The sequence below is a fragment of the Pelobates fuscus genome, chromosome 11 (assembly GCF_036172605.1).
Source record: "Pelobates fuscus isolate aPelFus1 chromosome 11, aPelFus1.pri, whole genome shotgun sequence".
Classification (NCBI taxonomy): Eukaryota; Metazoa; Chordata; class Amphibia; order Anura; family Pelobatidae; genus Pelobates; species Pelobates fuscus.
Window position 1 is genome coordinate 1,356,429 of NC_086327.1, and position 26,796 is coordinate 1,383,224.

Below are 26,796 nucleotides of genomic sequence, written 5' to 3' on the forward strand. Positions count from 1 at the left end.
CATGATAGTGACTAAGTTGCCGACTAGCCCTTATTGTAAGTCTATGGAATGCAACCCAGTCCATATACTTATTAATAACCCCGACAAGTTCTTAGATAAGTATGGCAATTTATTTGGGTTTCAAATATACGGGACGGGTTTAGATCCTGGGACATTATTGTTTATAGGAATAGAGACTGATACGGTATCCTCCCAGACTCATCAAGTATACCATTCCTTTTATGAAGAGATGAGTATAGATAATAAGATCCCCCATAATGCTAAGAACCTGTTCATTGACCTAGCTGAGAGTATTGCCGGTAGTCTTAATGTTACCAACTGCTATGTGTGTGGAGGTACTAACATGGGAGACCAATGGCCTTGGGAAGCAAAGGAGGTAATGTCCGGTTCTGAGGCAGTTGACCAACTAATATCTACACAAGCCGATTATCATTTGAGTGTTAGAGGTAAATCTGAGTGGAGATTAAAGACCTCCATCATAGGTTATGTTTGCATAGCAAGGAAAGGAATAATGTATAATACTTCTGTAGGAGAATTAACTTGTCTAGGGCAAAAAGCTTATGATGATGATACTAAAAATACAACTTGGTGGTCGGCTTCAAATGTCTCAGAACCATCTAACCCGTTTGCTAGATACGCCAATTTAAAGGATGTGTGGTTTGATTTATCCATCACATCTACCTGGAGAGCCCCAGCAAATTTGTACTGGATCTGTGGTAAGAAAGCCTATTCGGAGCTGCCACAGGACTGGGAAGGGGCATGTGTGTTGGGTATGCTCAAACCATCCTTCTTCTTGTTACCGATTGAAACAGGTGAGACTTTAGGTGTTAAAGTGTATGATGTGAATCATAGGAAGAAAAGGGGACCCTTAGAGATAGGCACCTGGGAAGATAATGAATGGCCTCCCCAGCGTATCATAGATTATTATGGGCCAGCCACGTGGGCAGAAGATGGTACCTTTGGTTATAGAACCCCTATTTATATGCTCAACCGCATTATAAGATTACAGGCGGTGGTTGAGATTATCACTAACGAAACATCACAAGCGCTCAATCTCCTAGTGAAACATAATACCAGGATGAGGACAGCAGTATACCAGAATAGATTAGCCTTGGATTACCTTTTGGCAGTAGAGGGAGGTGTATGTGGGAAGTTTAACCTAAGCAATTGCTGTCTTCAAATAGATGACGAAGGGCAAGCAATAGCTGAGCTTACTAGCCATATGGTTAAACTAGCGCATGTGCCTACTCAGGTATGGAAAGGGTATAATCCAAGTAGTTGGTTTGGTAGCTGGTATGAGTGGTTTGGAGGGCTTAAGGCAGTGGTAGGTGGAGTCCTACTGATTTTACTGTTGTGTCTACTCCTACCATGTCTTATACCCTTAGTAGTTAGATCTGTGCAAAGCCTGATAGGAAGTATAGCAGAGAGGAAGGCTGCTGCACAGATAATGGCGATATATAAGTATAAGGCTCTAGATCAAGGAGAACCAATGCAGGAAGATGAGTGTTAAAAGATTCACATCATAAGATAAGTCTGGTCTGGTTCAAGGTAACTTGCGGTGTAAGCAAAACTAAGGTTAAGTGATGCCTCAAGTAATTGTAAAATATCAAGAGGCATCAAAGGGGGGAATGTGGTGGAATCTCGGTAAAAATAAATTTAGTAGGCCGAGATTACCACGTGGCATGTGTACGTGCATATGCTGACGTATCGATCAGTTGGTTGCACGAGGCAAGATACGATCAGTAGTGTACGGAGCATGTGCAAGAATACAGGATATAGTATTCCCCTCCTCCATTGTGCTGGACAAGCCATGCGGTCAAACAGGAAGTTAATTCTTATTTGTGTTGATTGGTTAAGAGAATGTGCGGGTGGAGCTTAATATGGGAGGAGTTATATGCCTATATAAGGAGCCTGCACTATTGTCCGGGGCTCAGAACTTGTGGTATTTTGGTGACGCTAGTCCCTCTGAGTCCCGATCGGTGATCCAATAAAGAATCTCTTCCTTCCTGAAGAAACCTGTGTCCATCTCTCTGTGCTTGGCTTCCGTCAGTTTCTCCGGTATCAACGGCAGATAAGAACCATTTGGCCCATCTAGTCTGCTCAATACATTGATTTGCATGTCAATGAGTGCAATAAGTATTTGATCCCTTCGACTTAGCACTTGGCAAAACCCTTGGCAGTCACAGAGGTCAGACGTTTCTTGTAGTTGGCCCCCAGGTTTGCACACATCTCAGGAGGGATTTTGTCCCACTCCTCTTTGCAGATCCTCTCCAAGTCATTAAGGTTTCGAGGCTGATGTTTGGCAACTCGAACCTTCAGCTCCCTCCTTAGATTTTCTATGGGATTAAGATCTGGAGACTGGCTAGGCCACTCCAGGACCTTAATGTGCTTCTTCTTGAGCCACTCCTTTGTTGCCTTGGCTGTGTGTTTTGCGTTAATGTCATGCTGGAATACCTATCCATGACCCATTTTTTTAATGCGCTGGCTGAGGGAAGGAGGTTCTCACCCATTGTCCCTGTGACGGACTGCCTGGCACTCTGACCGAGATCCTCCGCCAATCGATACTCCTAGTGCTTACAGAGGAGTTCCAGCACTCCACCAGACACCATAAGCACTGCAGACCCCACTTCCAGCGATGCAGCTGTGCTGTGGTCTCACCGTCCTTCACCCACCCTGGACCCAAGACCAGGATCCAGCTTCCATTGGGCAGACCTCTCCTACTCCCAGAGAGCGTTGCAGGAACAGCTCTTATAAGAGCTAGTGATTATAAGTCCTGGGGAGTATAGTGATATAGCAATCCCCAGGGTAGATACAGCTGTTTCCCCCACACGAGATGAGACTCTATGTTGAGGGTAAGCAGGAACAGACTTTTAATGGAGGCACACTGGCCTTTTATGCAGGGATCCCCTGGACTGTAAGGAAGGGGAGGCATGACTGCTGCCACACAGTAAGGGGTGTGGACTGATGGGATACAATTGTGGCAATATGGGGGACAGTATAAGTATGTATGCTAGGGGAGGGTACTCCCCATTCCTGAAAGAAGGCTGGAACAGGTTTTTCCCTATTGTTTCCCTTCTTTCCATATACTACACAAAAAAAAAAAAAAAAAAAAGGAAAATTTCAGGAGATTTTATTATTGCCTTACCTGATTTTTGATTTTAAGATGGCTGCAGTGTCTAAGGATGCCCTGATTGGGATGCTGCAGGCTTACCGTTCGTCTCATGGAGCTGGCTCTCTGGCTGAAGTAATGGCCGGTTTACCCCAGGAGGTGAGAGGAGAGGACCTGCTGGATGCTGAGAGCCCATCGCTGGCGAGTGGTAGGAGGCCTAGGCGGTCTAGGCCTCCTACTCGTCTTTCTCCAAGCCCAGTGAGACGAGGTGGCGGTGAGGTGGCTGTTCCGGTCGGGAGAAGCACCAGGATCGTTGATGGCGTGGTGAGCGGTGGATCCCGGGCTGCCAGGAGGCGGCCGCGGGCTGCAATGATGTCGGTGAGTCGGGCCCAACATGGCGGAGCGCGGGAAGAGCGCTCGAGGAGTCCTCCTTCTCTTCCGGCCGCACCGGAAATGACGCGCTCACTCAGGATGGCGGGAAAGAGCGTGGTCGCGCCGGCAGTGACGGGCGGCGCGCGCGTGATGACGTCACGCGCGCAAGTGCCGCGAAACCCGGAAGTGGGGCAGAGGAACCCGGAAGTGGGGCAAAGTCGGCGCAGAGAGGCTCGGGAGAGCCAGGAAAGAGCCTCAATAGGTGAAGGAAGGCACCGGAGAGGCAATATGGCGGGGGGTCGGCCCCTGGCTGCTGAAGGACGTGGAGGAAGCAGCAGAATGGTCACTACCAGCAACCCATCTGGTAGTGGACCCAGCAACTGGCGGACCGGCCGGAGTACTGCTGACCCACAGGATTCGGAGTCTGGATCCCACGAATCAGATGACCAGGACCAGCAAGGAGATGGTGGCGACTGCCCTGGAGAGCGGGCTCACGTGGCAGCTCCTGTCAGCGGTGAGTTGGCCTGCGCTAGCGCTTGGGGTAGCCTAGTTGGGGGGTCACATCAGGAGCAAGGGGACTTGTTGCGCCTGCTTAGAGAGGTAGTAGATAGGTTGCCTCCCGCTGCGCACAGTGAGACCCATAGGGAGGTGGTACCTAGGTTGCCACCCGCTGCGCACAGTGAGACACATAGGGGCCTGGGGGTGCAGGCCCCAGCAACGCCGGCATGGGGAGGGGTGTTCCGCCCTCCGCTACCTGGCTGTGAATTGTCTCCATTGGGCATGCATGTCCCAGTAGAGACATGTGATAAAATTTTAAAAGGAGAGTTTGTAGATTTTCTCTCACTGGTCCCTCCGGAGAAGGATTCTGTAGATAGGCCACGTCGTGGCGATCCCCAGGACACGGAGAAGAGCAAACAACTCCCACGGACATTTGGGAATTGGTTGCAAGGTTTTGCCGTGTTCGCTACTATCCTGACCAAGAGTTTTCCAGACCGGGCACCTGCCTTGTTCGGCTACCTAGACCTTATTTGGGGTGCATATAAGGTTTATGGTGGTCAGAGCTGGTACCGGTATGACCAGCAGTTCCGCCAAAAGATGGCGGCGTGTCCAGGGTTAGATTTTAGTACCCAGGATGGTAGCCTATGGCTGCTGATCATGACTCCCAGTCGTCCTTCCCCCTTTTCAGGAGCAGCCGGGGCTCCTTCAGGGGCACCGGCTGGTCCAAAGAAAGGAGTGTGCTGGCTCTTTAACGAGAGCCACTGCAGGTGGTACTCCTCCTGCCGTTTTAGGCATGAGTGCTCGCATTGTGGAGGGGCTCACCCCGCTATGCGGTGCTTTAAGAAGGCGAGGCAGCCTGTGCCTAGGGCGGGGGGGCGAGACGACGGGTCAAAGGGGGAAGACCCCAGTGAGCGTGGCAAGGATGTTGCCGTGGCTCGAGCTTTACCCTAGACGCCACGACGCAGTGGTGCTGGGGGAAGGGTTTTCCGTGGGTTTTTGGATCCCTTTTGTTTTTTCCCCAGAGCCACGTTGGGCTGACAATCTCCGGTCAGTCAAGGGCAGGGAGCCCCTGTTGGGCGCAAAGTTGGCTAAGGAGACAGCGATGGGTCGCATGGCTGGGCCATTCGATTTTTCCCCTTTTTCTAACTTACGGGTCTCCCCTTTGGGACTTGTCCCAAAAAAGGAGGCTGGCTCTTTTCGGATGATTCATCACTTGTCCTACCCGGCTGGGAGTTCAGTGAATGATGACATTGACAGAGAGTTCAGCAGGGTCCGGTATGCCTCCTTTGATCGGGCGCTGTCGCTGGTTAGAAAAGCGGGAGTAGGGGCACTCATGGCAAAATCTGATATTGAATCGGCATTCCGGTTATTGCCGGTTCACCCGGAATGTTTTCACCTTCTGGGTTGTCAGTTTCAAGGGTCATATTTTTATGACATGTGCCTTCCCATGGGTTGTGCCATTTCCTGTTCCTATTTCGAAATGTTTGCTTCATTTTTGGAATGGGTAGTTGTTCAGTTCTCAGGTATTGCGTCAGTTACGCATTATCTCGATGATTTTTTGTTTGTGGGTCCTCGGGAGGGGGTGGAGTGTGCCCAGTTATTGTCGGCGTTCCGGGCAGTGGCGCACAGGTTTGGTGTGCCGGTGGCGGAGCAGAAGACAGAGGGGCCGCTTACCAAATTGTCGTTTCTGGGTATCGAAATCGATTCAATTCGTATGATTTTTCGCCTTCCCGACGAAAAATTAGTGGTTCTGTTGAGGATGGTAGATCTGGTAAAAGGGGCTAGGAAGGTCCAGCTCAGAACGTTACAGGTGTTGCTGGGTCATCTAGCGTTCGCTTGTCGCGTTCTACCTATGGGTCGTGCTTTCTGTCGACGCCTGTCGTTGGCGACGGTTGGTATCAGGGAGCCACATCATTACATCAGAGTCACGGCCAAGCTGCGGGCTGACTTACAGGTATGGAGTTCCTTCCTAAGCAAATATAATGGGCGGTCGTGCTGGTTGCATGAAGCGGTGTCGAATTCAGAGCTGAATCTCTTCACTGATGCGTCTGGGTCAGTCGGTTTTGGGGCCTTTTTTAGGGGCAAGTGGTGTGCTGCGGCGTGGCCTCCAGAATGGCGTGAGTTACCTGTTATGCGTAACCTTACCTTCCTGGAGCTTTTTCCCATAGTAGTGGCCCTGGCATTGTGGGGTGAGAATCTGCGGGATCAGGTGGTGGTTTTTCACACGGACAATATGAGTGTTGTCCATGTGATTAACCGATCGTCTTCTGCGTCTCCTCCTGTTCTGGCTCTCTTGCGGCATCTGGTGTTGCTTAGTTTGCAATTTAATGTGTGGATGCAGGCCCGGCATGTACCGGGGGAGCTGAACGTGGTAGCTGACTCTCTTTCTCGGTTTCAGTGGGACCGGTTTCGGGAGTCGGCTCCAGAGGCGGATCGCGAGGGTCTTCGCTGCCCTTCCTACTTATGGGACCTAATTTCGGAGGTTTGATGTCCTTGGTGTCGGACTCCTTGTCAGCTCCTACTTGGAAGGCATACAGGTCGGTATGGGTGGGTTGGTTGGCTTTGGTGGATGGGTCAGTGAGGCTGTCCTCTGAGGCGGCCCGGGTGGAGATCACTTTAAGGTACCTGGACGCGTTGCTCGCTGCTGGTAGGTCTTGTTCGGCGGCAGACAAGGCGTTGTCTGCCCTGTCTTTCCTGTTCCGGTTTCTGGGATGGAGGGACATCACCAGAGATTTTTGCTTACAGAGGGTTATGCGAGGTTGGAGGAGTCGGAGAGGTCCGGACCGACGTCGGCCGATCTCCTTCGATTTGCTGGGCCAATTGTTGACGGCTCTTCAGGCCGTCTGTGTATCACCAGGTGAGTGTCTGCTGTTTCAGGTGGCATTCTCCTTTTGCTTCTTTGGCGCGCTTAGAGTGGGGGAGCTGGTGGCCCCTTCCCGGCAGGCAACCCCCCCTTTACTGCTGTCGGATGTCCGCTGGTCTGACATGTTTGTGGACTTGCATATCCGTAGGTCTAAGACGGATCAGTCGGCAAGAGGCATGTGGTTGCGTGTGGGGAGTACGGGCGGGATGTGGTGCCCGGTGTGGCTGTTTGGCCAGTATCTGGCCATTCGTCCGTCGTCTGGGGCCTTGCTAGTTCATGCGGATGGGTCTCCATTGACGCGTTTTCAGTTTGCGTCAATGCTGGTTAAGGCGTTGCAGCATTGTGGTCTGGATCCAACCGGTTTCTCTCCTCATTCTTTTCGGATTGGTGCAGCCACTCAGGCTAGTGTGTTAGGATATTCGGGGTCTCAGGTGCAGCGATTGGGTAGATGGTCGTCGCGTAGGTATCAGCTGTACGTGCGGCCTCATTTACTGTAACTTGTCTTTGTTTTAGGGTGTTCTTCCCGGTATGTTTGGATTGTAGGACACTCTTTCATCTATTGGGCTGCTCGCCGGGCAGAGTCTCGTTCATATGGCCGAAATTTGGGGATTCCAGACGAGTTAGCAAGGGTTCGTTGGAGGGGTATCCGGGGTCTGTCATGGTGCCAAATCTACCCGGAGTGCGTTTCTCTCAGCAGGTTTGTGTCTGGGTCTGTGGTAATTGTAATCCATGCAGGGGGGAATGACCTAGGGAGGGTAAGGACGGTGGATTTAATACACGATGTACGGCGGGACTTGGCTCGGTGCATGCAATTATTTGAAGAATGTTGTTTGGTGTGGTCAGAGATTGTCCCCCGTCCGTGCTGGCAAGCCTTGCCGCATGCAAAAGGGTTGGAAAAGGCCAGGCGTAAATTTAATGTTGCAATTTCCAGGTTTGTTCGCTGCCTTGGCGGTGTGTCGGTTCGACACACGGAGTTGGAAGGGGACAATCGGAGTTTAATGAGGGCTGATGGGGTTCACCTGAATCCGATTGGGCTGGATATACTTAATGTGGGTATCCAAGGTGGGATTGAAACGGCGCTGTCTGCGGGGGGCGCGATGCCGACAAATGGAGATCAGGGTCGGCACCGCGGTGGCGGAGGTCCTGGCCAGCGCAAGTAATGCAAGACAAGGCTTTGGGGAGTCGCAGCTGCCAGGGCTGATGGCAGAAGGCAGACTGTACGGACTCTTGGAATTATCCGGTATATCTGTCTGTTGGGTAGTCACCCCAACAGCCGACAGGTGGTGATAAAGCTGGCTGAGTTGATATGTTGGTATAATAAAGCTGTGGCCGTTGCCCTTATCCAATACTCAGGTGTCTTGTCGTTATTGGGGGGGCAACGGGTATGTAAGTGGTCTGCAGTCAAGGGATCCCCTGGACTGTAAGGAAGGGGAGGCATGACTGCTGCCACACAGTAAGGGGTGTGGACTGATGGGATACAATTGTGGCAATATGGGGGACAGTATAAGTATGTATGCTAGGGGAGGGTACTCCCCATTCCTGAAAGAAGGCTGGAACAGGTTTTTCCCTTCCCTCCCTCCCTCCCTGTAGGATGATTATGTATGTGGTTCTGTGTTTTGCGGTGTTTGTTGTTTCTCTTTTCTTTTTGTCACAGCTATGGCGGAGGTCCTGGCCAGCGCAAGTAATGCAAGACAAGGCTTTGGGGAGTCGCAGCTGCCAGGGCTGATGGCAGAAGGCAGACTGTACGGACTCTTGGAATTATCCGGTATATCTGTCTGTTGGGTAGTCACCCCAACAGCCGACAGGTGGTGATAAAGCTGGCTGAGTTGATATGTTGGTATAATAAAGCTGTGGCCGTTGCCCTTATCCAATACTCAGGTGTCTTGTCGTTATTGGGGGGGCAACGGGTATGTAAGTGGTCTGCAGTCAAGGTTTCCCAACAAGTTATTCTGTCAGTGGACAAATGTTCAAAATCAGCAGGGGATCAAATACTTTCCCCCTCACTGTAAATGTTAATAATAATAATAATTATTATTATTATCACGCTTTAACAGAGGATCCAATCAGATCAGGCGACAGTTTTCACCAAGTTAACAGAAAGGACATTATTTATCATTGAGATAATTTGACATTTCTCACCCAGCAATATGCACATGTTACGGCCTCGTGCTCTCCTTAAATTCTTCCAAAATGGTCAGCTGACACCGCATTAGACAAAGAATGGAGTTTACCGTGTCTCTTAGGAGAAGGTCAGGCGTCCAGTCAATGTCTCTCGGTTCGCAGTATCAGTAGTGACAAATGGTGTTATTTATACTAATTAGGAAACGAGTTCTGACCTCTAGAATTTACTGTGTGCTATTCGGGTACTTTATTTCCCTAATCTCTTCATGGATCGAATCTAAATGACATCACCGTCAATGTTGTCTATTGTCTCCCTGTTATTCACCTGTAAAGTCACTAAAACTGCTTTCTTGCCCGAAGGAAAACATTTATGAGAATTGAGTGTTTCCTGCCCGGTGTGAAAGGGGGTTTCATTCAATGCTTTTACCCTCTGATACTTCCAAAGGGCATCTCCCAGAACTAGAAATATGGTCAGAAAGCGGAGGGTTTCATCCATCTTGTTAACTCCCACATTAGGCCATTATTAAATATAAAATTTCTATTACAGAATTTCTGTAACATGGATGGCTGGCTGTGAGAGCAGGTACGCTATCTTTGGAAGGACTGCCAATTCTCGTGGCTCTGGGTAGAATAAAACTGGAGAAGGGATATCAGCGGTTTATATATTATTGAGGCAGGGAGTGAACCGCAGGGGGATGGGAAGAAACTTGCACAAATGTCAATTCAAAAGAGTTTTCTTTTGCAAGCATGCTATATATTAGCCTAAATGTTCCCAGTTACTGTTTAGTGAATAGGACGGAACGTTACACTGTAAGCAGAATAAGAGAGCTCCCAGTTACGTCATCGGACTGGGATCTGTATTATGCTACGATAAAGCAGAATAAACTCGATAATGAATATCATCAGAACATTTAACCCCTTAAGGACCAAACTTCTGGAATAAAAGGGAATCATGACATGTCACACATGTCGTGTGTCCTTAAGGGGTTAAAGGAACAGTGTCTGATATGGTATTCTTTCTAAAATATTTTCATATATTGGGATAGAAACTACAAACCCTAATTATTAATATATTACAAACCTCAGGGAGAATGAATGAGATTCTAGTCATTTAATGATTGGAATCCTGTTTGTTCTGTTTTTATGGCAGTACTTCGATCTCTTCGCTCTCTTTTTGCCACACGCTGTTGATCTGGTAATTAATAAGTAGAACAGATGGTCAGCTCTCAAACCGTATTAATTCATTCACAATCCAAACACGACAATGGGGGACGTGTTCACTAAACTGTAAATTGCTTAAAAATGTGTTAATCAGTTCATTAAAACCCATTTCATTTGGTGAGAAAAAGCACTATAAGCACTGCAGCTCTTATCATAGGTCATTGTATAATCACAGCATGGTGTATTATTACAGCTTCTTGTAACGTTACAGCTCATTGTATTATTACAGCTCATTATTACAGCTCATTGTATTATTACAGCTTCTTGTAATGTTACAGCTCATTGTATTATTGCAGCTCATTATTACAGCTCATTGTATTATTACAGCTCATTGTATTATTACAGCTCAGTGTATTATTACAGCTCAGTGTATTATTACAGCTCATTGTTTTATTACAGCTTCTTGTAATGTTACAGCTCATTGTATTATTGCAGCTCATTATTACAGCTCATTGTATTATTACAGCTCATTGTATTATTACAGCTCAGTGTATTATTACAGCTCATTGTATTATTACAGCTCATTGTATTATTACAGATCATTGTATTATTACAGCTCAGTGTATTATTACAGCTTCTTGTAACGTTACAGCTCATTGTATTATTACAGCTCATTGTATTATTACAGCTCAGTGTATTATTACAGCTTCTTGTAACGTTACAGCTCATTGTATTATTACAGCTCATTGTATTATTACAGCTCAGTGTATTATTACAGCTTCTTGTAACGTTACAGCTCATTGTATTATTACAGCTCATTGTATTATTACAGCTTCTTTTAACGTTACAGCTCATTGTATTATTACAGATCATTGTATTATTACAGCTTATTGTATTATTACAGATCATTGTATTATTACAGCTCAGTGTATTATTACAGCTTCTTGTAACGTTACAGCTCATTGTATTATTACAGATCATTGTATTATTACAGCTTCTTGTAACGTTACAGCTCATTGTATTATTACAGCTCATTGTATTATTACAGATCATTGTATTATTACAGCTCAGTGTATTATTACAGCTTCTTGTAACGTTACAGCTCATTGTATTATTACAGCTCATTGTATTATTACAGCTCAGTGAATTATTACAGCTTCTTGTAACGTTACAGCTCATTGTATTATTACAGCTCATTGTATTAATACAGCTTCTTGTAATGTTACAGCTCATTGTATTATTGCAGCTCATTATTACAGCTCATTGTATTATTACAGCTCATTGTATTATTACAGCTCAGTGTATTATTACAGCTCATTGTATTATTACAGCTCATTGTATTATTACAGATCATTGTATTATTACAGCTCAGTGTATTATTACAGCTTCTTGTAACGTTACAGCTCATTGTATTATTACAGATCATTGTATTATTACAGCTCAGTGTATTATTACAGCTTCTTGTAACGTTACAGCTCATTGTATTATTACAGCTCATTGTATTATTACAGATCATTGTATTATTACAGCTCAGTGTATTATTACAGCTTCTTGTAACGTTACAGCTCATTGTATTATTACAGCTCATTGTATTATTACAGCTCAGTGAATTATTACAGCTTCTTGTAACGTTACAGCTCATTGTAACGTTACAGCTCATTGTATTATTACAGCTCATTGTATTATTAGAGCTTCTTGTAACGTTACAGCTCATTGTATTATTACAGCTCATTGTATTATTACAGCATCTTGTAACGTTACAGCTCATTGTATTATTACAGATCATTGTATTATTACAGATCATTGTATTATTACAGCTCAGTGTATCATTACAGCTTTTTGTAACGTTACAGCTCATTGTATTATTACAGCTCATTGTATTATTACAGCTCAGTGTATCATTACAGCTTCTTGTAACGTTACAGCTCATTGTATTATTACAGCTCATTGTATTATTACAGCTCAGTGTATTATTACAGCTTCTTGTAACGTTACAGCTCATTGTATTATTACAGCTCATTGTATTATTACAGCTCATTGTATTATTACAGCATCTTGTAACGTTACAGCTCATTGTATTATTACAGCTCATTGTATTATTACAGCTCAGTGTATCATTACAGCTTCTTGTAACGTTACAGCTCATTGTATTATTACAGCTCATTGTATTATTACAGCTCAGTGTATTATTACAGCTCATTGTATTATTACAGCTCAGTGTATCATTACAGCTCATTGTTTTATTCGTTAATTTGGCAAAACATAGAATTAGTGAAATGACCTGACATTATCCCTAAACGTGTACATGTTTAACACTAGAGCTGACCCACACTAGCAAAGCATCATGGGAGGTGTAGTCCACAAATATCAGGGGAGTTCACTGTTGGTCATCCTTGTTCTGGAATTCCCAAGGGATTCCGAGTTTTGTCTCATGGCAGACTGGCCACGAGCCCGGCCCCTTGGACTCCCTGTTACGCACTCGCTGTGAGTCTGTTATATTGCTGACAGCACCGGACGGGGATTCATCATTTCTCTACTAATCACTGAAGCTGCGCATTGCTCTGCGATCGTATTTACCAACACGATAACGCGTTCAAAGGGGAATAAAATACATCATTCTTTATCAAGTATTTGCATTTGCATCTTAACCAGCAAAAAACATAATAATGAACAAAATTGCACAACAGTGAAAAAATATTGAATAAAAATGCAAATGGGAAAATAACGTGCAAAAAATTGAATTTAGTAAAAAACAGATCTTGACAGAATTTTCAGTCTGGAATAGCCTTCCAGTGGGAGCAGTAACAGTGATATAGAAAGGGTAGTAGATACCTGGAATAGCCTTCCAGTGGGAGCAGTAACAGTGATATAGAAAGGGTAGTAGATACCTAGAATAGCCTTCCAGTGGGAGCAGTAACAGTGATATAGAAAGGGTAGTAGATACATGGAATAGCCTTCCAGTGGGAGCAGTAACAGTGATATAGAAAGGGTAGTAGATACCTGGAATAGCCTTCCAGTGGGAGCAGTAACAGTGATATAGAAAGGGTAGTAGATACCTGGAATAGCCTTCCAGTGGGAGCAGTAACAGTGATACAGAAAGGGTAGTAGATACATGGAATGGCCTTCCAGTGGGAGCAGTAACAGTGATATAGAAAGGGTAGTAGATACATGGAATAGCCTTCCAGTGGGAGCAGTAACAGTGATATAGAAAGGGTAGTAGATACCTGGAATAGCCTTCCAGTTGGAGCAGTAACAGTGATATAGAAAGGGTAGTAGATACCTGGAATAACCTTCCAGTGGGAGCAGTAACAGTGATATAGAAAGGGTAGTAGATACCTGGAATAGCCTTCCAGTGGGAGCAGTAACAGTGATATAGAAAGGGTAGTAGATACCTGGAATAGCCTTCCTGTGGGAGCAGTAACAGTGATATAGAAAGGGTAGTAGATACCTGGAATAGCCTTGCAGTGGGAGCAGTAACAGTGATATAGAAAGGGTAGTAGATACCGGGAATGGCCTTCCAGTGGGAGCAGTAACAGTGATATAGAAAGGGTAGTAGATACCTGGAATGGCCTTCCAGTGGGAGCAGTAACAGTGATATAGAAAGGGTAGTAGATACCTGGAATAGCCCTCCAGTGGGTGCAGTAACAGTGATATAGAAAGGGTAGTAGATACCTGGAATAGCCTTGCAGTGGGAGCAGTAACAGTGATATAGAAAGGGTAGTAGATACGTGGAATAGCCTGGAGAGTATTTCAGATTCATCTCATTTCCTAACCTATTCACCCCTTTATTTAGAGATATATAAAGTTAGGGTCGCAGCACCCCCTTATCCCTGAACCCCTCTGGGCTGTCTATATTATCTTTAATTGTTTGATTAACCCTCCATGTCACTACATGCGCAGCTCATAGCATGGCTGGACACAATTAATGGTGAGGAGGACATAGAGGAAGGAGATTTCATGGTAGGAAATACTGCTTTGACACTAGCACATACCGTAGAGAAGTACAGATTGCAACTGACTGACAGGTGTGTAGTCAGAATAGTCATTTCTCTGGTAATGGGAAAATTGAACAGAAAATCAACAAATTCAGTCTGAAATCGTGCATAAAGCGAGAAATATCCTGCCTCAACTTATCAAGAAGAGATTGCAGGCTCTTGGGTTCAGGCTACTTCTCTGCTTTAACAATGTTATATGTATTCTGTACGCGATCTCTCCTTTACTATAAACACGATACATTGTATTAATAATAATAAAGAGTAAAGGGCCCTTATATCGCAAATTAAACGTATCAGTTCTCCTGCAGCACATTGCACACCGTGAAACGTATCAGTTCTCCTGCAGCACATTGCACACTGTGAAACGTATCAGTTCTCCTGCAGCACATTGCACACTGTGAAACGTATCAGTTCCCCTGCAGCACATTGCACACTGTGAAACGTATCAGTTCTCCTACAGCACATTGCACACCAGTTCTCCTGCAGCACATTGCACACTGTGAAATGTATCAGTTCTCCTGCAGCACATTGCACACTGTGAAATGTATCAGTTCTCCTGCAGCACATTGCACACTGTGAAATGTATCAGTTCTCCTGCAGCACATTGCACACCGTGAAATGTATCAGTTCCCCTGCAGCACATTGCACACTGTGAAACACATCAGTTCCCCTGCAGCACATTGCACACTGTGAAACGTATCAGTTCCCCTGCAGCACATTGCACACTGTGAAACGTATCAGTTCTCCTACAGCACATTGCACACCAGTTCTCCTGCAGCACATTGCACACTGTGAAACGTATCAGTTCCCCTGCAGCACATTGCACACTGTGAAACGTATCAGTTCTCCTACAGCACATTGCACACCAGTTCTCCTGCAGCACATTGCACACTGTGAAATGTATCAGTTCTCCTGCAGCACATTGCACACTGTGAAATGTATCAGTTCTCCTGCAGCACATTGCACACTGTGAAATGTATCAGTTCTCCTGCAGCACATTGCACACCGTGAAATGTATCAGTTCCCCTGCAGCACATTGCACACTGTGAAACACATCAGTTCCCCTGCAGCACATTGCACACTGTGAAACGTATCAGTTCCCCTGCAGCACATTGCACACTGTGAAACGTATCAGTTCTCCTACAGCACATTGCACACCAGTTCTCCTGCAGCACATTGCACACTGTGAAACGTATCAGTTCCCCTGCAGCACATTGCACACTGTGAAACGTATCAGTTCTCCTACAGCACATTGCACACCAGTTCTCCTGCAGCACATTGCACACTGTGAAATGTATCAGTTCTCCTACAGCACATTGCACACCGTGAAATGTATCAGTTCCCCTGCAGCACATTGCACACTGTGAAACACATCAGTTCCCCTGCAGCACATTGCACACTGTGAAACGTATCAGTTCCCCTGCAGCACATTGCACACTGTGAAACGTATCAGTTCTCCTACAGCACATTGCACACCAGTTCTCCTGCAGCACATTGCACACTGTGAAACGTATCAGTTCTCCTGCAGCACATTGCACACTGTGAAACGTATCAGTTCTCCTGCAGCACATTGCACACCGTGAAACGTATCAGTTCTCCTGCAGCACATTGCACACTGTGAAATGTATCAGTTCCCCTGCAGCACATTGCACACCGTGAAATGTATCAGTTCTCCTAGAGCACATTGCCCACCAGTTCTCCTGCAGCACATTGCACACTGTGAAACGTATCAGTTCTCCTGCAGCACATTGCACACTGTGAAACGTATCAGTTCTCCTGCAGCACATTGCACACTGTGAAACGTATCAGTTCTCCTGCAGCACATTGCACACTGTGAAACGTATCAGTTCTCCTGCAGCACATTGCACACCGTGAAACGTATCAGTTCTCCTGCAGCACATTGCACACTGTGAAATGTATCAGTTCCCCTGCAGCACATTGCACACCGTGAAATGTATCAGTTCTCCTAGAGCACATTGCCCACCAGTTCTCCTGCAGCACATTGCACACTGTGAAACGTATCAGTTCTCCTGCAGCACATTGCACACTGTGAAACGTATCAGTTCTCCTGCAGCACATTGCACACTGTGAAACGTATCAGTTCTCCTGCAGCACATTGCACACTGTGAAACGTATCAGTTCTCCTGCAGCACATTGCACACCGTGAAACGTATCAGTTCTCCTGCAGCAAATTGCACACTGTGAAATGTATCAGTTCCCCTGCAGCACATTGCACACCGTGAAATGTATCAGTTCTCCTACAGCACATTGCACACCAGTTCTCCTGCAGCACATTGCACACTGTGAAACGTATCAGTTCTCCTGCAGCACATTGCACACTGTGAAACGCATCAGTTCCCCTGCAGCACATTTCACACTGTGAAATGTATCAGTTCCGCTGCAGCACATTGCACACTGTGAAACGTATCAGTTCCCCTGCAGCACATTGCACACCGTGAAACGTTTCAGTTCCCCTGCAGCACATTGCACACTGTGAAACGCATCAGTTCCCCTGCAGCACATTGCACACTGTGAAATGTATCAGTTCCCCTGCAGCACATTGCACACCGTGAAATGTATCAGTTCTCCTACAGCACATTGCACACCAGTTCTCCTGCAGCACATTGCACACTGTGAAACATATCAGTTCTCCTGCAGCACATTGCACACTGTGAAACGTATCAGTTCTCCTGCAGCACATTGCACACTGTGAAACGTATCAGTTCTCCTGTAGCACATTGCACACTGTGAAACGTATCAGTTCTCCTACAGCACATTGCACACCGTGAAACGTATCAGTTCTCCTGCAGCAAATTGCACACTGTGAAATGTATCAGTTCCCCTGCAGCACATTGCACACCGTGAAATGTATCAGTTCCGCTGCAGCACATTGCACACCAGTTCTCCTGCAGCACATTGCACACTGTGAAACGTATCAGTTCTCCTGCAGCACATTGCACACTGTGAAACGCATCAGTTCCCCTGCAGCACATTTCACACTGTGAAATTTATCAGTTCCGCTGCAGCACATTGCACACTGTGAAACGTATCAGTTCCCCTGCAGCACATTGCACACCGTGAAACGTTTCAGTTCCCCTGCAGCACATTGCACACTGTGAAACGCATCAGTTCCCCTGCAGCACATTTCACACTGTGAAATGTATCAGTTCCGCTGCAGCACATTGCACACCATGAAACGTATCAGTTCCCCTGCAGCACATTGCACACCGTGAAACGTATCAGTTCCCCTGCAGCACATTGCACACCGTGAAACGTATCAGTTTCCCTGCAGCACATTGCACACCGTGAAACGTATCATTTCCCCTGCAGCACATTGCACACTGTGAAATGTATCCGTTCCCCTGCAGCACATTGCACACCGTGAAACGTATCAGTTCCCCTGCAGCACATTGCACACTGTGAAACGTATCAGTTCCCCTGCAGCACATTGCACATAGTGAAACGTATCAGTTCCCCTGCAGCACATTGCACACAGTGAAACGTATCAGTTCCCCTGCAGCACATTGCACACAGTGAAACGTATCAGTTCCTCTGCAGCACATTGCACACAGTGAAACGTATCAGTTCCCCTGCAGCACATTGCACACCGTGAAACGTATAAGTTCCCCTGCAGCACATTGCACACCGTGAAACGTATCAGTTCTCCTGCAGCACATTGCACACCGTGAAACGTATCAGTTCCCCTGCAGCACATTGCACACCGTGAAACGTATCAGTTCTCCTGCAGCACATTGCACACTGTGAAACGTATCAGTTCCCCTGCAGCACATTGCACACTTTGAAACGTATCAGTTCCCCTGCAGCACATTGCACACCGTGAAACGTATCAGTTCCCCTGCAGCACATTGCACACCGTGAAACGTATCAGTTCCCCTGCAGCACATTGCACACCGTGAAACGTATCAGTTCCCCTGCAGCACATTGCACACCGTGAAACGTATCAGTTCTCCTGCAGCACATTGCACACTTTGAAACGTATCAGTTCCCCTGCAGCACATTGCACACCGTGAAACGTATCAGTTCCCCTGCAGCACATTGCACACCGTGAAACGTATCAGTTCCCCTGCAGCACATTGCACACCGTGAAACGTATCAGTTCCCCTGCAGCACATTGCACACCGTGAAACGTATCAGTTCTCCTGCAGCACATTGCACACTGTGAAACGTATCAGTTCCCCTGCAGCATATTGCACACCGTGAAACGTATCAGTTCCCCTGCAGCACATTGCACACCGTGAAACGTATCAGTTCCCCTGCAGCACATTGCACACTGTGAAACGTATCAGTTCCCCTGCAGCACATTGCACACCGTGAAACGTATCAGTTCTCCTGCAGCACATTGCACACCGTGAAACGTATCAGTTCTCCTGCAGCACATTGCACACCGTGAAACGTATCAGTTCCCCTGCAGCACATTGCTCACCGTGAAACGTATCAGTTCCCCTGCAGCACATTGCACACCGTGAAACGTATCAGTTCCCCTGCAGCACATTGCACACCGTGAAACGTATCAGTTCCCCTGCAGCACATTGCACACAGTGAAACGTATCAGTTCCCCTGCAGCACATTGCACACTTTGAAACGTATCAGTTCTCCTGCAGCACATTGCACACCGTGAAACGTATCAGTTCCCCTGCAGCACATTGCACACAGTGAAACGTATCAGTTCCCCTGCAGCACATTGCACACCGTGAAACGTATCAGTTCTCCTGCAGCACATTGCACACTGTGAAACGTATCAGTTCTCCTGCAGCACATTGCACACTGTGAAACGTATCAGTTCCCCTGCAGCACATTGCACACTGTGAAACGTATCAGTTCCCCTGCAGCACATTGCACACTGTGAAACGTATCAGTTCTCCTACAGCACATTGCACACCAGTTCTCCTGCAGCACATTGCACACTGTGAAATGTATCCGTTCCCCTGCAGCACATTGCACACCGTGAAACGTATCAGTTCCCCTGCAGCACATTGCACACCGTGAAACGTATCAGTTCCCCTGCAGCACATTGCACACTGTGAAACGTATCAGTTCCCCTGCAGCACATTGCACACCGTGAAACGTATCAGTTCTCCTGCAGCACATTGCACACCGTGAAACGTATCAGTTCCCCTGCAGCACATTGCACACCGTGAAACGTATCAGTTCTCCTGCAGCACATTGCACACTGTGAAATGTATCCGTTCCCCTGCAGCACATTGCACACCGTGAAACGTATCAGTTCTCCTGCAGCACATTGCACACTGTGAAACGTATCAGTTCTCCTGCAGCACATTGCACACTGTGAAACGTATCAGTTCTCCTGCAGCACATTGCACACTGTGAAACTTATCAGTTCCCCTGCAGCACATTGCACACTGTGAAACGTATCAGTTCCCCTGCAGCACATTGCACACCGTGAAACGTATCAGTTATCCTACAGCACATTGCACACCAGTTCTCCTGCAGCACATTGCACACTGTGAAATGTATCCGTTCCCCTGCAGCACATTGCACACCGTGAAACGTATCAGTTCCCCTGCAGCACATTGCACACAGTGAAACGTATCAGTTCCCCTGCAGCACATTGCACACCGTGAAACGTATCAGTTCTCCTGCAGCACATTGCACACCGTGAAGCGTATCAGTTCTCCTGCAGCACATTGCACACCGTGAAACGTATCAGTTCTCCTGCAGCACATTGCACCCCGTGAAACGTATCAGTTCCCCTGCAGCACATTGCACACCGTGAAACGTATCAGTTCTCCTGCAGCACATTGCACACCGTGAAACGTATCAGTTCCCCTGCAGCACATTGCACACCGTGAAACGTATCAGTTCCCCTGCAGCACATTGCACACCGTGAAACGTATCAGTTCCCCTGCAGCACATTGCACACCGTGAAACGTATCAGTTCCCCTGCAGCACATTGCACACCGTGAAACGTATCAGTTCCCCTGCAGCACATTGCACACTGTGAAACGTATCAGTTCCCCTGCAGCACATTGCACACTGTGAAACGTATCAGTTCCCCTGCAGCACATTGCACACTGTGAAACGTATCAGTTCCCCTGCAGCACATTGCACACTGTGAAACGTATCAGTTCCCCTGCAGCACATTGCACACCGTGAAACGTATCAGTTCCCCTGCAGCACATTGCACACCGTGAAACGTATCAGTTCCCCTGCAGCACATTGCACACTGTGAAACGTATCAGTTCCCCTGCAGCACATTGCACACTGTGAAACGTATCAGTTCCCCTGCAGCACATTGCACACCGTGAAACATATCAGTTCCCCTGCAGCACATTGCACACCGTGAAACGTATCAGTTCCCCTGCAGCACATTGCACACCGTGAAACGTATCAGTTCCCCTGCAGCACATTGCACACCGTGAAACGTATCAGTTCCCCTGCAGCACATTGCACACCGTGAAACGTATCAGTTCCCCTGCAGCACATTGCCCACTGTGAAACGTATCAGTTCCCCTGCAGCACATTGCACAATGTGAAACGTATCAGTTCCCCTGCAGCACATTGCACACTGTGAAACGTATCAGTTCCCCTGCAGCACATTGCACACCGTGAAACGTATCAGTTCCCCTGCAGCACATTGCACACCGTGAAACGTATCAGTTCCCCTGCAGCACATTGCACACCGTGAAACGTATCAGTTCCCCTGCAGCACATTGCACACCGTGAAACATATCAGTTCCCCTGCAGCACATTGCACACTGTGAAACGTATCAGTTCCCCTGCAGCACATTGCACACCGTGAAACGTATCAGTTCCCCTGCAGCACATTGCACACCGTGAAACATATCAGTTCCCCTGCAGCACATTGCACACTGTGAAACGTATCAGTTCCCCTGCAGCACATTGCACACTGTGAAACATATCAGTTCCCCTGCAGCACATTGCACACCGTGAAACATATCAGTTCCCCTGCAGCACATTGCACACCGTGAAACGTATCAGTTCCCCTGCAGCACATTGCACACCGTGAAACGTATCAGTTCCCCTGCAGCACATTGCACACTGTGAAACGTATCAGTTCCCCTGCAGCACATTGCACACTGTGAAACGTATCAGTTCCCCTGCAGCACATTGCACACCGTGAAACATATCAGTTCCCCTGCAGCACATTGCACACCGTGAAACGTATCAGTTCCCCTGCAGCACATTGCACACTGTGAAACGTATCAGTTCCCCTGCAGCACATTGCACACCGTGAAACGTATCAGTTCCCCTGCAGCACATTGCACACCGTGAAACGTATCAGTTCCCCTGCAGCACATTGAACACTGTGAAACGTATCAGTTCCCCTGCAGCACATTGCACACCGTGAAACGTATCAGTTCCCCTGCAGCACATTGCACACCGTGAAACATATCAGTTCCCCTGCAGCACATTGCACACTGTGAAACGTATCAGTTCCCCTGCAGCACATTGCACACTGTGAAACATATCAGTTCCCCTGCAGCACATTGCACACCGTGAAACATATCAGTTCCCCTGCAGCACATTGCACACCGTGAAACGTATCAGTTCCCCTGCAGCACATTGCACACCGTGAAACGTATCAGTTCCCCTGCAGCACATTGCACACTGTGAAACGTATCAGTTCCCCTGCAGCACATTGCACACTGTGAAACGTATCAGTTCCCCTGCAGCACATTGCACACCGTGAAACATATCAGTTCTCCTGCAGCACATTGCACACTGTGAAACGTATCAGTTCCCCTGCAGCACATTGCACACTGCGAAACGTATCAGTTCCCCTGCAGCACATTGCACACTGCGAAACGTATCAGTTCCCCTGCAGCACATTGCACACTGTAAAACGTATCAGTTCCCCTGCAGCACATTGCACACCGTGAAACGTATCAGTTCCCCTGCAGCACATTGCACACCGTGAAACGTATCAGTTCCCCTGCAGCACATTGCACACTGTGAAACGTATCAGTTCCCCTGCAGCACATTGCACACCGTGAAACATATCAGTTCTCCTGCAGCACATTGCACACCGTGAAACGTATCAGTTCCCCTGCAGCACATTGCACACCGTGAAACGTATCAGTTCCCCTGCAGCACATTGCACACCGTGAAACGTATCAGTTCCCCTGCAGCACATTGCACACCGTGAAACGTATCAGTTCCCCTGCAGCACATTGAACACTGTGAAACGTATCAGTTCCCCTGCAGCACATTGCACACCGTGAAACGTATCAGTTCCCCTGCAGCACATTGCACACCGTGAAACATATCAGTTCCCCTGCAGCACATTGCACACTGTGAAACGTATCAGTTCCCCTGCAGCACATTGCACACTGTGAAACATATCAGTTCCCCTGCAGCACATTGCACACCGTGAAACATATCAGTTCCCCTGCAGCACATTGCACACCGTGAAACGTATCAGTTCCCCTGCAGCACATTGCACACCGTGAAACGTATCAGTTCCCCTGCAGCACATTGCACACTGTGAAACGTATCAGTTCCCCTGCAGCACATTGCACACTGTGAAACGTATCAGTTCCCCTGCAGCACATTGCACACCGTGAAACATATCAGTTCTCCTGCAGCACATTGCACACTGTGAAACGTATCAGTTCCCCTGCAGCACATTGCACACTGCGAAACGTATCAGTTCCCCTGCAGCACATTGCACACTGCGAAACGTATCAGTTCCCCTGCAGCACATTGCACACTGTGAAACGTATCAGTTCTCCTGCAGCACATTGCACACCGTGAAACATATCAGTTCCCCTGCAGCACATTGCACACCGTGAAACATATCAGTTCTCCTGCAGCACATTGCACACTGTGAAACGTATCAGTTCCCCTGCAGCACATTGCACACTGCGAAACGTATCAGTTCCCCTGCAGCACATTGCACACTGCGAAACGTATCAGTTCCCCTGCAGCACATTGCACACTGTAAAACGTATCAGTTCCCCTGCAGCACATTGCACACCGTGAAACGTATCAGTTCCCCTGCAGCACATTGCACACCGTGAAACGTATCAGTTCCCCTGCAGCACATTGCACACTGTGAAACGTATCAGTTCCCCTGCAGCACATTGCACACCGTGAAACATATCAGTTCTCCTGCAGCACATTGCACACTGTGAAACGTATCAGTTCTCCTGCAGCACATTGCACATCTTGGTAATTATTCACACATTTCTCAGATCCTTTCTAAGGATCAAATATCTGAGCTGTAATATTATTTTCTATGTTTATAAATCAGACTTCACACATAGCACAGCAGATTAAAGTCCTGATAACTTGTAATAAAGCAGTTTACAATTCAGAAGGTAACTGGCAACATTTCCTGAAAGGGTTAAATCAAGACTCATTGTTGCCATTGATGGTTAAACCATGGTCCCACTCACCTCCTAAGCTTTTGGGAGGCTCCCCTCTATTCACATGTGGACGCTCATAGTCTGATGGCTTCACTCACTGAGAGAGGCCAAGCTGCCCCACAGTCAAATCTTCTCAGCAGTTTGGCTGGAGGTGAGGGAGCTCTGTGAGGTTTGGCTGGAGGTGAGGGAGCTCTGTGAGGTTTGGCTGGGGGTGAGGGAGCTCTGTGAGGTTTGGCTGGAGGTGAGGGAGCTCTGTGAGGTTTGGCTGGGGGTGAGGGAGCTCTGTGAGGTTTGGCTGGAGGTGAGGGAGCTCTGTGAGGTTTGGCTGGGGGTGAGGGAGCTCTGTGAGTTTTGGCTGGAGGTGAGGGAGCTCTGTGAGGTTTGGCTGGGGGCGAGGGAGCTCTGTGAGGTTTGGCTGGAGGTGAGGGAGCTCTGTGAGGTTTGGCTGGGGGCGAGGGAGCTCTGTGAGGTTTGGCTGGAGGTGAGGGAGCTCTGTGAGGTTTGGCTGGGGGTGAGGGCGCTCTGTGAGGTTTGGCTGGGGGTGAGGGAGCTCTGTGATGTTTGGCTGGAGGTGAGGGAGCTCTGTGAGGTTTGGCTGGAGGTGAGGGAGCTCTGTGAGGTTTGGCTGGAGGTGAGGGAGCTCTGTGAGGTTTGGCTGGGGGTGAGGGAGCTCTGTGATGTTTGGCTGGGGGTGAGGGAGCTATGTGATGTTTGGCTGGGGGTGAGGGAGCTCTGTGATGTTTGGCTGGAGGTGAGGGAGCTCTGTGAGGTTTGGCTGGAGGTGAGGGAGCTCTGTGAGGTTTGGCTGGAGGTGAGGGAGCTCTGTGAGGTTTGGCTAGTGGTGAGGGAGCTCTGTGAGGTTTGCTGGGGGAGGGGGGGCTCTGTATGGTTTGGCTGATGGTGAGGGAGCTCTGTGTGGTTTGGCTGAGATTAAGGAACTCTTTGCCTAAGAGGAGGTTTGACAGTCTTAAGGAGCTGGGATTAGGGAGCTCTGACTTGGGTAGGACGAGGAAGCTTTGTGTTTCTGGAATGAGAGAGCTCTGTAGTTGGGATAAGGGAGCTCTGTGTGGCTGGGATGAGGGAGCTCTGTGTGGTTTGGATGAGGGAGTTCTGTGTGGTTGGGTTGAGGGAGCTCTGTGTGGTTGGGTTGAGGGAGCTCTGTGTGGTTGGGTTGAGGGAGCTCTGTGTGGTTGGGATGAGGGAGTTCTGTGTGGTTGGGTTGAGGGAGTTCTGTGTGGTTGGGTTGAGGGAGTTCTGTGTGGTTGGGTTGAGGGAGCTATGTGTGGTTGGGTTGAGGGAGCTCTGTGTGGTTGGGTTGAGGGAGCTCTGTGTGGTTGGGTTGAGGGAGCTCTGTGTGGTTGGGTTGAGGGAGCTCTGTGTGGCTGGGTTGAGGGAGCTCTGTGTGGCTGGGTTGAGGGAGCTCTGTGTGGCTGGGTTGAGGGAGCTCTGTGTGGCTGGGATGAGGGAGCTCTGTGTGGCTGGGATGAGGGAGCTCTGTGTGGCTGGGATGAGGGAGCTCTGTGTGGCTGGGATGAGGGAGCTCTGTGTGGCTGGGATGAGGGAGCTCTGTGTGGCTGGGATGAGGGAGCTCTGTGTGGCTGGGATGAGGGAGCTCTGTGTGGCTGGGATGAGGGAGCTCTGTGTGGCTGGGATGAGGGAGCTCTGTGTGGCTGGGATGAGGGAGCTCTGTGTGGCTGGGATGAAGGAGCTCTGTGTGGCTGGGATGAAGGAGCTCTGTGTGGCTGGAATGAGGGAGCTCTTTGCGGTTGGGATGAGGGAGCTCTTTGCATGAGAGGAGGTTTGGAAGTGACAGGGAGCAGGAGAGACAGATCAATGCTTCTAACTGGGCAGAGTTGGGAGGGCATCACACAAAGGGGCTTTGAAATGGGAGAGGAGGAGCAGAGAAAGGAGCTTCCATGGGGGGGATTGAAGGAAGAGAGTGAGACGGGCTGAAGGAGGGAGAGCGAGGGGGGAGATGAAGGTAATGTCTGTCTGTGTGTATCAGGCAGTGAGAGAGGGGCTGGGTGTAAAGCTGCTCTGAGAATGAAATTCACACACAGCCTCTGAGCAGGAGCTGACACACAGAAAACACAGCCCAGCTGGAACAGGGTAAGGGATGGACAGCATGGTGATGGGGTAAGGGATGGATAGCATGGTGATGGGGTAAGGGATGGACAGCATGGTGATGGGGTAAGGGATGGACAGCATGGTGATGGGGTAAGGGATGGACAGCATGGTGATGGGGTAAGGGATGGACAGCATGGTGATGGGGTAAGGGATGGACAGCATGGTGATGGGGTAAGGGATGGACAGCATGGTGATGGGGTAAGGGATGGACAGCATGGTGATGGGGTAAGGGATGGACAGCATGGTGATGGGGTAAGGGATGGACAGCATGGTGATGGGGTAAGGGATGGACAGCATGGTGATGGGGTAAGGGATGGACAGCATGGTGATGGGGTAAGGGATGGACAGCATGGTGGTGGGGTAAGGGATGGACAGCATGGTGGTGGGGTAAGGGATGGACAGCATGGTGGTGGGGTAAGGGATGGACAGCATGGTGGTGGGGTAAGGGATGGACAGCATGGTGGTGGGGTAAGGGATGGACAGCATGGTGGTGGGGTAAGGGATGGACAGCATGGTGGTGGGGTAAGGGATGGACAGCATGGTGGTGGGGTAAGGGATGGACAGCATGGTGGTGGGGTAAGGGATGGACAGCATGGTGGTGGGGTAAGGGATGGACAGCATGGTGGTGGGGTAAGGGATGGATAGCATGGTGGTGGGGTAAGGGATGAATGAGATGTGAGCAATGTGAGCACCATGACAAGATCAATGTGTGCACCCTGACACGATTAATGTGTGTGTGTGTGTATGTCTGCCAGTTTGTGTCTGCGAGTGAGTGTGTGTCTGAATGATTGTGTGTGTCTGTCAGTGTGTGTCTGTGAGGGAGCCTTTGTGTCTGATGACTGTGTGTGTGTATGTCTGTCAGTGAATATGTATTTGTGTCTGAGTGATTGTGTGTGTCTGTCTGTGAGTGTGTGTCTGCCAGTGTGTGTCTGTGAGTGTGTGTCTGTCAGTGAATATGTGTGTGTGTTTGAGTGATTGTGTGTGACTGTGAGTGTGTGTATGTGTGTCTGTCAGTGTGTGTCTGTGAGTGAGTAAGTGTCTGTCAGTGATTGTGTGTGTCTGTGAGTGTGTGTGTATGTCAGTGATTGTGTGTATCTGTCAGATTGTGTCAAATCAGTGTGTGGGGATGTCAGTGTATCTAAGAGTGTGTGTCTGTCAGTCAAAGTGTGTGTGTTTAAC

At 48.2% G+C, this 26,796-nt stretch overlaps 1 protein-coding gene across 2 annotated transcripts in view; it reads right to left on the minus strand.

Annotated features, from left to right (window-relative positions):
* Window positions 1-25,442, minus strand: part of LOC134577168 (G protein-activated inward rectifier potassium channel 4-like) — a 193,819-nt gene extending 168,377 nt beyond the window's left edge. For both annotated transcript variants that reach the window (XM_063435838.1, XM_063435837.1), the window contains exon 1: window positions 23,521-25,442. Coding sequence is in view for 1 of the 2 variants with exons in the window: in XM_063435837.1 (XP_063291907.1) it covers window positions 23,565-25,355 (1,791 nt within the window). In the remaining variant the exon portion in view is untranslated. The remainder of the gene's footprint in view (window positions 1-23,520) is intronic.
* Window positions 25,443-26,796: the final 1,354 nt, after the last annotated feature.